The sequence below is a fragment of the Microtus oregoni genome, unplaced genomic scaffold (assembly GCF_018167655.1).
Source record: "Microtus oregoni isolate MIOR12 unplaced genomic scaffold, Mior012 000015F_ref0000493, whole genome shotgun sequence".
Lineage (NCBI taxonomy): Eukaryota > Metazoa > Chordata > Mammalia > Rodentia > Cricetidae > Microtus > Microtus oregoni.
This window is the reverse complement of record NW_024543074.1, coordinates 18,765,491-18,777,727: the sequence shown is the minus strand read 5'-3', so window position 1 is coordinate 18,777,727 and position 12,237 is coordinate 18,765,491. Positions and strand designations below refer to the sequence as shown.

The window sequence follows — 12,237 nt, the reverse complement described above, 5'->3', positions numbered from 1 at the left end:
CAACAACAATGCCCACAAACAGCTAGGAATAGGAAACTGCTCTTCCACTGAGCTATACCTTCAGCTTTGTTTATTATTTAGATTGAGTCTTAGATGTACCCCTGGCAAAGCTAGTCTGGAACTATGTAGACCGTATATGTAGACCAACTGGTCTTAACTGTAGCGTTTCTGTAGGGATGGGTCACCATGTCTAGTTATTTGTTGCTCACTAATGTTAGGGGAAAGGGAACATGCAAACTTTTAAAAATACTTTCTTTAAAAAAATTTTTTTTTAACCCAGCACTAGTGGTACATACCTTTAATCCCAGTACTCAGGAGACAGAGGTAGGCAGATCTCCAGAGTGAGTTCCAGAGCAGACAGGGTTACAGAGATAATAGTAGTAGCAATAGTAGTAAATAAGCATTTTTTTCAAGACAGGGACTCTTTCTACGTAGTCCTAGTTATCCTGAAAGTCTCCATGTAGAGTTGGCCTCCAACTCACTGAGATCCACCTGCCTCTGTCTCCTGACTGCTGGGATAAAGACATGTGCCACCATGACTGTCTTTTTTGTAAAAGTTTTAAAAAGAAAAAGTATATGGGATGATTTGGTAGTATGCTAAATTAGTACACCAGGAAATAGAACTCTAGGTCCAGTGTTGTCCTCCCCACCTAGATGTCAAGCTGACAAGCAACACAATCACACACTCATAGCAATTCCATGAAATTGACGCTATGACCTCACTCTTAAGATCTGACACCTGGCCGGGCAGTGGTGGCGCACGCCTTCAATCCCAGCACTTGGGAGGCAGAGGCAGGCGGATCTCTGTGAGTTCGAGGCCAGCCTGGTCTACAAGAGCTAGTTCCAGGACAGGAACCAAAAGCTACGTAGAAACCCTGTCTCAAAAATAAAAAAAAAAAAAAAAGATCTGACACCTACGGGCGGTGGTGGCGTTGTGTGAGTTCGAGGCCAGCCTGGTCTACAAGAGCTAGTTCCAGGACAGGCTCCAAAGCTAGAGAAAACCCATCTCAGAAAAAAAAAAAATCCGACATACCCATTTTGGTACATTTAGAGGTCTTGATATACCATGAGAGTAAAGCGATTATCATGGTAGAGAAGACAAACGGCAAACGGATGAGAAAGAAAGACAGAAGAGGGGGGTGTGGTCCAAAAAGGGATGGGAGGGAGAAAAGGAAGATTGAGTTAATGCTAAGGCATTTAGGACTCTAATGAAATCCTACTAATTAATACTAAGGCTCTGAAAATTAAACACTTGGAAACTTGCTGTAATCTAACAACAGATCAAGATTTTTGCTGAGTAAACTAGAACTAAACTTGGTCCCACTTAGATCCCAGACCTGTTGCTTTGTTTTTTCCTTTTCTTTTCTTTTTTTTAAGGGGTGGTAGTGTTAAGAAAGTGTCTTACCAGAATTATTTGTAACAGCCAGAACCTGGAAACAACCTATATGCCCCTCAACCAAAGAACGGATACGGAAAATGTTGTACATCTACACAATAGAGTACTACTCAACAGTAAATAATAATGACATCTTGAATTTGCAGACAAATGGATGGAACTAGAAAAAACCATACTGAGTGAGGTGACCCAGAAAGACAAATATAAAATATACCCACTCATAAGTGGATATTAAATATAAAGCGAAGGATAACCAGCCTACAGTACACTACCCCAGAGAATCTAGACAACAAAGAGGACCCTAAGAGAGACACACAAGGATCCACCTAGAAAGGAGAAAAAGACAAGATCTCCTGAGTAAACTGGGAGCGTGGGGGACAGGGGGAGGTTGAAACAGGAGAGGGGAAAGGGAAAAAAAAATGTATAAAAAAATTAATAAAAGAAGAAAAAAAAAAGAAAGTGTCTTTTTTTTTTTCCTTACCCCTTTTTGGTTTTTCCAAGACAGGGTTTCTCTGTAGCTTTGGAGCCTGTCCTGGAGTAACTAGCGCTTGTAGACCAGGCTGGTCTTGAACTCAGAGAGATCCACCTGCCTCTGCCTCCCGAGTGCTGGGATTAAAGGTGTGTGCCATCATTGCCTGGCAAAAAAAAATTTTTTTTGGAAGTGTCTTCCTATGTAGCCCAGGCCAACCTCATACTCCTAGAAACCCTTCTCCTGTAGCCTTCGTGCTAGGGTTATGAATGTGCCACACCAAAGAACTAAAATCTTTGCTTCCAAACTGCTGAACTTTTAACGATTTATTATGCAGCAGGAGATAACCAAACCATATGATGAGACAGATGTTTAACTCTTGATTAACTGCATTAATGAAGAGAATTAATATAATCAAGATCACAATCTAAGAAGGAGCTCTGCAAAACTACACCCACATTTATAAAGGCTTTCATTCACATGTTTATTGAGGTCTATTATGTGCCAGGAACTGGGGTTGTAAAAATGAATAAGGCATGATCTTGACCTCAAAAAAAAAAAAAAAACTCATTCTACTGGGCATGGTGGCACACGCTTACAATTACAGCATCCCAGAGCCTGAGGCAGGAATACCACAAGTTTCAAGCCAGTCTACTTCACAAACCAAAAAAAAACCTTTCATTTTGGGAAAGAACATAGAAAGTTGTCAGTAGAAGCAACAATGTCATTTTGAACAATATTTAGTAGTTTTTATCATTGTGGCTAAGACTAATTATACTAATCAACTGAGAATATCCTATGTCCTGGGCATTGTGCTAAACATTTTAAATACCCCCTTAAAAATTTGTGTTTATTGTTATTCTGTGTACGTGTGATGGGATATGTCATGCACCGTCGTATACAGGAGAAGGTCAGAGGTTAACTGTGGATTTGGTTTTCTCCTTCCACCTTTGCGCATGTTCCAGAGATCAAATTCATGTCCTCAGCCATATGCACTTTACTTGCTGAGCCATTTTAATGGACACAGTACTTTTTACTTACTTTTTCCCCTTTCTTTATTGTTTTTTGAGACAGGGCCTCTCTACATAGCCCTGGCTGTCCTGAAACTCTCTGTGGACCAGACTGGCCTCACACTCAGAGGTCCACCTGCCTCTACCTCCCGAGTGCTGGGATTAAAAGCGTGCACCACTACCGCCCAGCATAAGCACTATATTTTTTAATCATCATTTACAGATAAGGAAATAGATGATCAGAAAAGCCAAATTTCACTAGATTCCCTGAATAAAAAGATTAAGTAAAATAACTGCAATAAGTGTATCATTGACAGCCTTTAATAATAAAAGATTATTCCTACACTTGGCAGACTTTCTAGAAAGCAAATTAGCTTATTTTACCAATTTAAAAATAAGGGCAATTTACTGGGTGGTGGTAGCACTGGCCTTTAATCCCAGCACCCGGGAGGCAGAGGTGGGTGGATCTCTGTGAGTTCAAGACCAGCCTGGTCTATAAGAGCTAGTTCCAGGAGAGGCTCCAAAGATAGAGAAACCATGTCTTTAAAAAAAAGTGAAATTATATGTATGATGGGGGCTGCAGAGAGGTTCAGTGGTTAAGAACATATGCTGCTCTTAGAGAAGATCTGGGCTTGGTGTCCAGCACTCGCATGGTGGATAAAAGCTATTGGTAACTCCAGTTCTAGAGGATTAGAGGCCTTTTACTGGCCTCCACAGGAACTACATGCACACAATGCAGATCCACAGGCAAACACTCATATACATAAAACAAACAAACAAACAAACATACAAACATATTCCAAGCACTCGTTGGTCTTCTGAAGGGCCTGGGTTCAGTTCCTAGCACCCATATTAGGCAGTTCACAATTGCTTGTAACTCCAGTTCCGATAACTTCAACATCCTTTTCTGGCCTTGGCAGATACTGTATGAATACAGTTCAGTCACCTGGGCACACACACACTTCTCAAAAAAAAAATTAAATAAATAAATTTAGAAGTGTGTATATATAGGCCGGGCAGTAGTGACACATACCTTTACTCCCAGTACTCGGGAGACAAGCAGATGGACCTCTGAGTTCAATGCCAGCCAGGTCTACAGAGTGAGTTATACGTGGCTCACCCACTCTCTATTCCAACTATTTAGTTTTGCCTATAGAATTCTGCTAGTATTTTGCCATATTTGTCAATAGATTTCATCCTACTACCAACAACAACTCCTGAAGTAATTATTTATTAGTTATCTATCTCTGCATGTAAAAGTATTTTGTACATGATGGCTAAGTACTCTGCTACAGAGCCACATCCCAAACCTGGAAAAAATGTTGTTTTTTGTTTTCTGAAGCAGTGTTTCTCTGTATAACAGCTCTGGCTGTCCCAGAACTCACAGAGATCCAACTGCCTCTCAAGTGCTGGGATTAAAGGAGTGCACCATAACCCTGGCAACTTTTTTTGTTTGTTCTTTGAGAAAATATTCTTAATAAATGCTTATACTGCTAACCAAAAGAAAAATAATAGATACAGTTACATACAGAGCAGTTTCTCTCCTCCGTAGAATATGCATTGACAGATATATCAAAATGCTAACTAGAGCTGTCTACAATTGTAATTATGGGTTATTTTCAAATGACTTTATCTGTTCTTAGTTTTCCCTAGATCTGTATTTAATGTTTTCTTAGGGTATTATAACAGTGTTACTGCTGCACCAAATTACATCTAAACAGATTCCTTACTGTTTTCAAAATGGTAACAGAAGGGGAAGTGAGAGATAAAAGCAGCAATAATAGCTTTCTTTTCTTCACGGAGCTAAGACTTCCTGTCTTGGTTTTCTGAAATAACCTGTTTTTCTTCATGAATCTTTAGTCTGTTGTATGTTTTCAACTCCTGTGGGAATAAAAATCTATAAAAAAAAAAAACAAAAAAAACAAAACCTGGTCTTACAAAGAAAAAACAAAACAAGGATACTAACTAAATCTTCAAGAAGTAGTCTAAAATCAATTACCTAAAAAAAAAACACAGTTACTGAGAGGATCTTCGAGCCCAGGAATGCAACTCAACCATGGTGCCTGTGGCACTGTCTGTCATGCCAGCACTCTTGAGATTGAAGCAGAAGAATAACAAGGTTTGAGGACAACCTGGACTACCCAGTGGATTCTAGGTCATCAGAGATACAATGGGACCATATTTCAAAGACCAACCAACCAACCAAAGAAAAGAAACATATACACAAATAAATTATAAATAAAAACACAGTATATATAAACTTATTCACTGGCTACATTATAGATAGTAAAAGATGCTAGCCAACGTGGTGGCATGATCAATAACACAAGCTATTCAGAAGGCAGATGTAGAACAGACAGCAAGATTTCAGCTACCCTGAGACCTATACTGTCACAAAAAGACATGCTGGGTAGTCAATGGCTTAAAATTATCAATTATATGCTGGGCACTGGTGGCACAGGCCTTGAATCCCAGCAGAGGCAGGTGGATCTCTAGGAGTTCAAGGTCAGCCTGGTCTACGAAGAGAATGCCAGGACAGTCTCCAAAGCTACACAGATAACCCTGTCTTGAAACAAACGAACAAAAAGGACCATCAATTATTCATCCAGGCATGTTGATGCTAGCCCTGAGTCCCAGAAGGGACTGCAGAGTCAGGAGGATCTCTATGAGTTCAAGGCCAGTCTAGCCTGGTCTACATCATTAATTAATTCCAGGACAGTCAGAACTATAGAGAGAGACACCCTGTCTCAAAAAAACAAAAAATAAAGTAAGATCATCAGGTATTCCCTTACATTTTTTGGACAATTATCTAACATATTTTGTACAATTTTATAACATATAAAATGTATAATTATTTCAACACTATTTTGAGACAGGGTCTTACTAGGTCTCTCAGGGTAGAACTTTCCATCCTCCTCTAGCCTAAGTGTTAGGACTTCCAAAATGTGCCACCATGCCCCAAACAACATTTTAATCTTGGAGAAAAAAACAAGGCAACTTAGGAAAATCCACTTAGTTTAAACCCTAGAAATCAATGAAGGTCTACTGAAATGGTAAAGTACTCTGAGCACATGCACCTCAGTCTTTAGTGTATTTTCTTTATTTCGTTTTAGCTATATGTAGGAGGTATGTGTACATGAGTGCTGGACTATGGAATGAGTGCAGACACTGTGGAGGTCAAGGGCACTGCATCCCTGACGCTAGAGTTACAAGTGGTTTTCAGCAACTTGACATGGATGCTGGAAACAGAACCTAGGTCCTCTGTAAACCTAGGTTTATACACTCTAAACCACTGAACCATCTCTCTAGCCCTTTAATGTTCTCTTATCACACTTAGGGATCTTGCTAAAGTAGATTCAATGAGTCTGGTCTGAAGCCTAAGATTCTGCATTCTTTTCAAGATGAAGTCACTGCTGCAAGTCTTGGACCACAGTTATAGTAGCAAGTATTCAGGCGTCACCACTGACCAGAGCTGGGTAGAGCCTCCACCAAACAGCACTTCAATTAGGAAGGCAGCATATACTCTGAGGGAGCAAAGACTTGTGTTGGTTAATGCCTGGAGGCTACAGAATTCACCCTACTAAAGACACAAGAAAGGCAAGATAGTCATTTTTGAGGGTGAGCTGTAACTGCACACAGACTAAAACACTGTAGGCTCTCTGGTATCTCACACTGCCCCTCCCCATCAGTGATGACAGATGGAGTTTCTGAATCTGTAAATTTCAAGTGTCAGGCCTAAGACTGTAGCAATGTCGTCAAGGTGCTACTGCTGTTTGGCCTGAGTGGGTAGCTGGCATCCTTTCCTTCAGTGTCTGCTTAGAGGCAGAAACGACATTGATCTAGAAATAGCACAAATGCTGAAAAATACAGTAGAGGTAAAATCTTAAAATGAATACAAAACAACTCGGGCTCGTCTTGTTTATTTTGTTTTTAGGGGTGATACCCTACTTATCAGGCACCAAATACAAGTAAATTCATGAAGGTTTATTTCCCTGACCTCAGTATAAAGGACTTAGAAGTTACCTCTGGTACACAATGAACATGTACTGAGTGAATGAACAAAGGTGTACTTTCAGAGAGTGGGATTTATTTAATTCTTGGGTATTCACTCCTTAGTACCAAGGATTCCAGGAGGTACAGAAAACTATTCTTAATGATTTCCACATCAGAGTAGGCTACTGTGAGAATTATCTGCCTTCCTGACAACCAAACATATCTCTAGCCTTTAACTTACTTAAGCAGTAAGATGGGCTGGGTGACAGGTCTGTATTGCTGGCACTTCAGAGGTTAAGATCATCTTCAGCTAAATATTATGTTCAAAGCTAGCCTAGGAACATGAAAATGTGTCTTAAAAAAGAAAACAAAAAATCAAAACAGTAAGTCAGAGACAACCCTTGCATTCCTACACTGAACTTCCTTTTCTCTAAAAACAGAGGGTAGGGCCTAAACTTAACCACAGAGGAGAAACTGCTACATGTTTTTGACAGAATAATTTAAAAGATTTTTATCCTTCTTCCCCCAGACTTTCATATACGCCACTTCTTAACAATCGACAAAAGTTATGAGAAAATTTTAAATGGTAAGAAACCAAAGGAAAGATAAAATGTATGCCAAGAATCTGTGAAACAGTTAAATCATAATTTAAAAAGTTACCACGTAATCTAGTAATTGGTAGGTATGTTCTTTAAAAAAAAATGAAAACAAGCCCACATAAAAAAATTGTACAGAGATATTTGTAATTCATAATTGTTAAAACACAGAATAAACCCCATTGTCTAACAACTGGTAAATGGATACATAACACAATGTATTCATATCACAAACATTATTCAGCCATGAAAGGACTTAAGTACTAAGAAACGCTACCACATAGATGAATCCTGAAAATACATTTTTAAATTTTTGTTTATTTATTTATTTGGCTTTTTTAATATATGAGTTTTTCTGTGTAGCACTGGCTGTTCTGGAACTAACTCTGAAGACCAGACTCAGAGATCCACCTGCCTCTGCCTCCCAAACGGTGGGATTAAAGGTGTATGCCACCAATGTCAGGCTGAAAGTACATTCTAAGCCAAGAAAGGCAGTCATGAAGGACTACATATTGCATGATTCTGCTTATACAACATGCCTAGCATAGGGTCTAAGGATGTAGCTAGCTAGCATGCACGAGGTTCTGGAGCACCACTTAAACTAGGAGTGATGGTATATGCCTCTAATCTAAGTTTTTGGGAGGTACAAACAGGAGGATGGAAGTTCCAGATCATATTTGGCTACACAGAGAGTTCGAGGCCAGTGGGGACTACTTGGGACCTTATTGGAAGGAAGAAAGCTGAGGAGGAAGGAGGAAAGATCCAGAATAGGTAAATCCATAAAAATAGACAATAGTTTAGATTGTTATTAGGTTACTCAAAGTGACAACTGATAAATACACAGTATTTCTGGAGCATAATGAAAACATTCTGGAATAAACACATCATGATTTAAACAATTTTTAATTAACTTTTTAACTATTTTTTAAATGTGTTTGGGTATTTTCCACAAATGCATGCATGTGTGAATGTGTGTGGTGATTTTGGAGGCCAGGAGAGTGCACAGAACTGTATTTATTTACAATGTGGGTGCTGGGAATTGAACGCAGGTCCTCTAGAGCAGCCATCTTAACCTCTGAGCCATCTCTCCAGTTCCTACAGTTAAATAACTTTGTCAGTACACTAAAAACCACTGAATGAATTACATGATGTGAATTTTATTACAAGGGAAAAAAAGAAAACACTGGTTTGGGGTGTAGCCTTGGATTCCACACCCCCCCCCATTTGACACAGAGTTTCTCTGTGTAGCTTTGGAGACTACCTTGAAACTTGCTCTGTAGAGTGTTGGGACAAAAGACATTTGCTACCACCCAGCTCCATCCCTTCTCAAAAAATAATAATAGCCGGGCGGTGGTGGCGCACGCCTTTAATCCCAGCACTCGGGAGGCAGAGGCAGGCGGATCTCTGTGAGTTCGAGACCAGCCTGGTCTACAAGAGCTAGTTCCAGGACAGGCTCCAAAACCACAGAGAAACCCTGTCTCGAAAAACCAAAAAAAAAAAAAAAAAAAAAAAAAATAATAATAATAATAATAATAAAACCAATGGTCACAAGGAGCTCTGAATTCCAAGCCAGCCTGGTCTACAGAGTGAGTTCCAGGACAGCCAGGGCTACACAGAGAAACCCTGTCTCAAAAGGCAAAACAAAAAGTCAAAACCAAGTAAAGATATCCCCAGTGCAGCATCCCTTCTTCTCAGTTCTTCTCAAAACATTTTTACTCAAAAAAAAAAACCATATACTTGATGTAATCGATCTGAAAATGACTGGAACTCTAAAAACATCCTAACCAACAAACAAAGGCACCTGTTCATTTTGATAATGTTTTTATAACATAGAACTTTCTTAAAATTTAAGCCAGGCGGCCGGGCGATGGTGGCGCACGCCTTTAATCCCAGCACTCGGGAGGCAGAGGCAGGCGGATCTCTGTGAGTTCGAGACCAGCCTGGTCTACAGAGCTAGTTCCAGGACAGGCTTTAATCCCAGCACTCGGGAGGCAAAGGCAGGTAGATCTCTGTGAGCTTGAGGCCAGCCTGGTCTACAAGAGCTAGTTCCAAAACAGGCTCCAAAGCTACAGAGCAACCTTGTCTCAACCCCTGCCCCCAGGAAAAAAAAAAAAAAAAAAAAAAGAAGAAAGAAAGAAAGAAAAAAGAGAAAGAAAAGAAAATTGACTTGACAGGAGCCTTATTCTACAGTAAATCTGAACAAGTACAGTTAGAAATAGCTGGGATAACTCACAACTAGAACAAAACACATCCCAGCTGACAAAGGAGACCGACACCTTGGTGTAGTCAGAATGTAATGTCATCAGAAATCCAAATTGTGATGGATGTATTCTTATTGTTTTCTGTGTCAAGCATGAGACAATGCCTTTCAAAAAAAAAAACCAAACGAAAACCATACTAAACCACACTAATTATAGGAGTATGTTCTGTATTTAAATTATTGGATTCAACACTCAATTGCTCAAGAGGCAGAGCAGTTTTTCAGCATGCCTAAAGTCCTGGGTCCCATGCCCCACACAACAAAAAATAAATAAATAATAAGTAAATAGAAAATGAAAGAACATAGGGTTAGATTTTTTTTTTCGGTGCCATGGATCTATTAGGCAAGTCTTCTATCACACCCACACACCTAGGTTTAGAAACTGAACATTTTAACTATCTAGGGTGGGGATCACACTAAAATTACATTCAATATACACACAAAAAATTAAAGTGCTACGCCCAGGTGCTTACTTCATTCTTCTAGTGCCAGCACTAATGCTTAATTGCTGGGGCAGATAAACTACAGTCATGCTCATGTATAAGATATTTCAACTGGCCAAAACATTAGTCATTTACTTTTTTTTTGAGTTTTGAGACAGGGTTTAGGTTTTGGAGCCCACCCTGGTACTCACTCTGTAGACCAGGCTGGTCTCAAACTCACAGAGATCCGTCTGCCTCTGCCTCCCGAGTGCTGGGATTAAAGGTGTGCGCCACCACCACCGGGCAGCATTAAGTCATTTATTAAGGGGTTCTTTAGCCAATTGTGGTGGAACATTCCTGTTATCCCATAATGAGTTCCAGGACAGTCTTGGCTACTTAGTAAGAGCTGTATTTAAAACAATAAAATAAAATAAAAAAAGCAGGTGGGTAGTGGTTTTTGCCTTTAATCCTAGCACACAGGAGGCAGTGGCAGGGGGATCTCTGAATTCGAGGCCAGTCTGATCTATAGAGCAAGTTCCAGGGCAGCCAGGGCTACACAGAGAAACCCTGTCTCAAAAAAAACCAAAAATGAATTAATTAAAGTTAAAGGGAACATAGTGGGAGGCGGATATGATAAAAGTACACGGTACACAGGATAAGATTCTCAGACTAAACAATAGTATATACAAAGAGGTATTTTACATTTATTTTTAAAGTCCTACTTTTGAACATTTACTTCAAAACAGAAGGAATAACGCAGAACTTTCAAAAGGAAATCCAGATGTGTGCACTGGAACACCTTGAAAGTATTCAGCAAATCACGTTAATCGCGAGACATAGCCAGATTCTGATCTCAGTTTTCTCCTAAAATAATGCCTGGCCTACACCAGTTCTACACAGATTCAAAATACATAAAACCCAAAGTTTATGGAGAATTCTTGGTGATGACGCCATTCAAAGGCACTGTTAACACAGCACTGTGTCACCAGGGTTCAACACGGCAGCAAGGAGGTTAGCAGTGTAATGATGCGCATTCGTAGCAAATCAGGCCTAGAGAGATGCTGATGAAATGCCATTTACTCAAAAAGCATTAACTAAGCATTTAACAATTACCTGAGGATCATCGGTCTTATCCAGCATTGGCAGGGGGTTCTATCCTTTCCCTGTACACCTTTGAGAGTGGAGAGGAGCCATGTGGCTTTCCTATATCTTTGCTGGCCCTTTCCTGGTGGAGAGATAACCGCACCACTTGAAAGTATATTTAGCTTCTCCTTTTAGGAGTCGTCCTTTCTTTAAATCTGCTTTTCCACTTCCCTTCACCTTTGTATACCCTCCCTTCAACATCTTGTGTTCCTCCTTCTGCTCTTCAACATCCTTCACCTAAACTTCTAGCCCGTCTAGGGATTACTCAATAATTTCTCAAGGCATTTGCGATCATGCGAGATATTCAAGTATTAACCCCATTCATTGGGCATTACTGTTACTGCTGCTCAACCTCTCCGTTTCTCCTTACTCCTTCCCTCTCCGTGTCTACTTCGTCTCCACTTTGACTGTCCCAGGTCACTGCCCCGAGGCTTTCTAAACTGAGTTTCTACCACAGACTTCCCCTCACTATGCCCCCTTCCTCCCGACTCTTTTCGGTCATTACTCTGGGATCCCTCGGATTTTGCTCCGGTGGCTCAACCTCCGACGCCACCCCTACTTCCACTAAGTGCCCCACACGGCAGCTTAGGGGCGCTCCACTCTCCCTTCCACGGTCTCCCAAACTTGTCTTCCCCTCAAGAACTCTGCAGCGCCCACCTCACCAGGACCCGTCTCCAACAGGTCGGCGACCGCCTTCCCCTTCAGAGCCTCGGGGCGCTCCCGCCGCGCGCGCCCACCCTATGGCCCGCGCCCTCCAAGGCCCGCAGCGGCCCTCCGACCTGCCTCTGCGCCTCCCGCAGCCCCTGCAGCCGCTGGCCCAGCTCCCGCCGGTAGCTCTGCGCCGCCTCCACGTTCTCGCGGGCTTCTTGCAGCAGCACCTCCGGCTCCGGCTCCATCGCCTCCCTCATCCGGCAGCGTAACCCGCCGGGCTCCCGACTGTGCCGGGTT

General features: G+C 41.1%; 1 protein-coding gene across 1 annotated transcript in view; it reads right to left on the bottom strand.

The window, feature by feature from the left end:
* Crlf3 (cytokine receptor like factor 3) overlaps positions 1 to 12,237 on the bottom strand; it is a 40,271-nt gene extending 28,034 nt beyond the window's left edge. Inside the window, exon 1 of the mRNA XM_041664676.1 lies at positions 12,069 to 12,237. Coding sequence (XP_041520610.1) covers positions 12,069 to 12,197 — 129 coding nt within the window. The 5' untranslated portion in view covers positions 12,198 to 12,237. The remainder of the gene's footprint in view (positions 1 to 12,068) is intronic.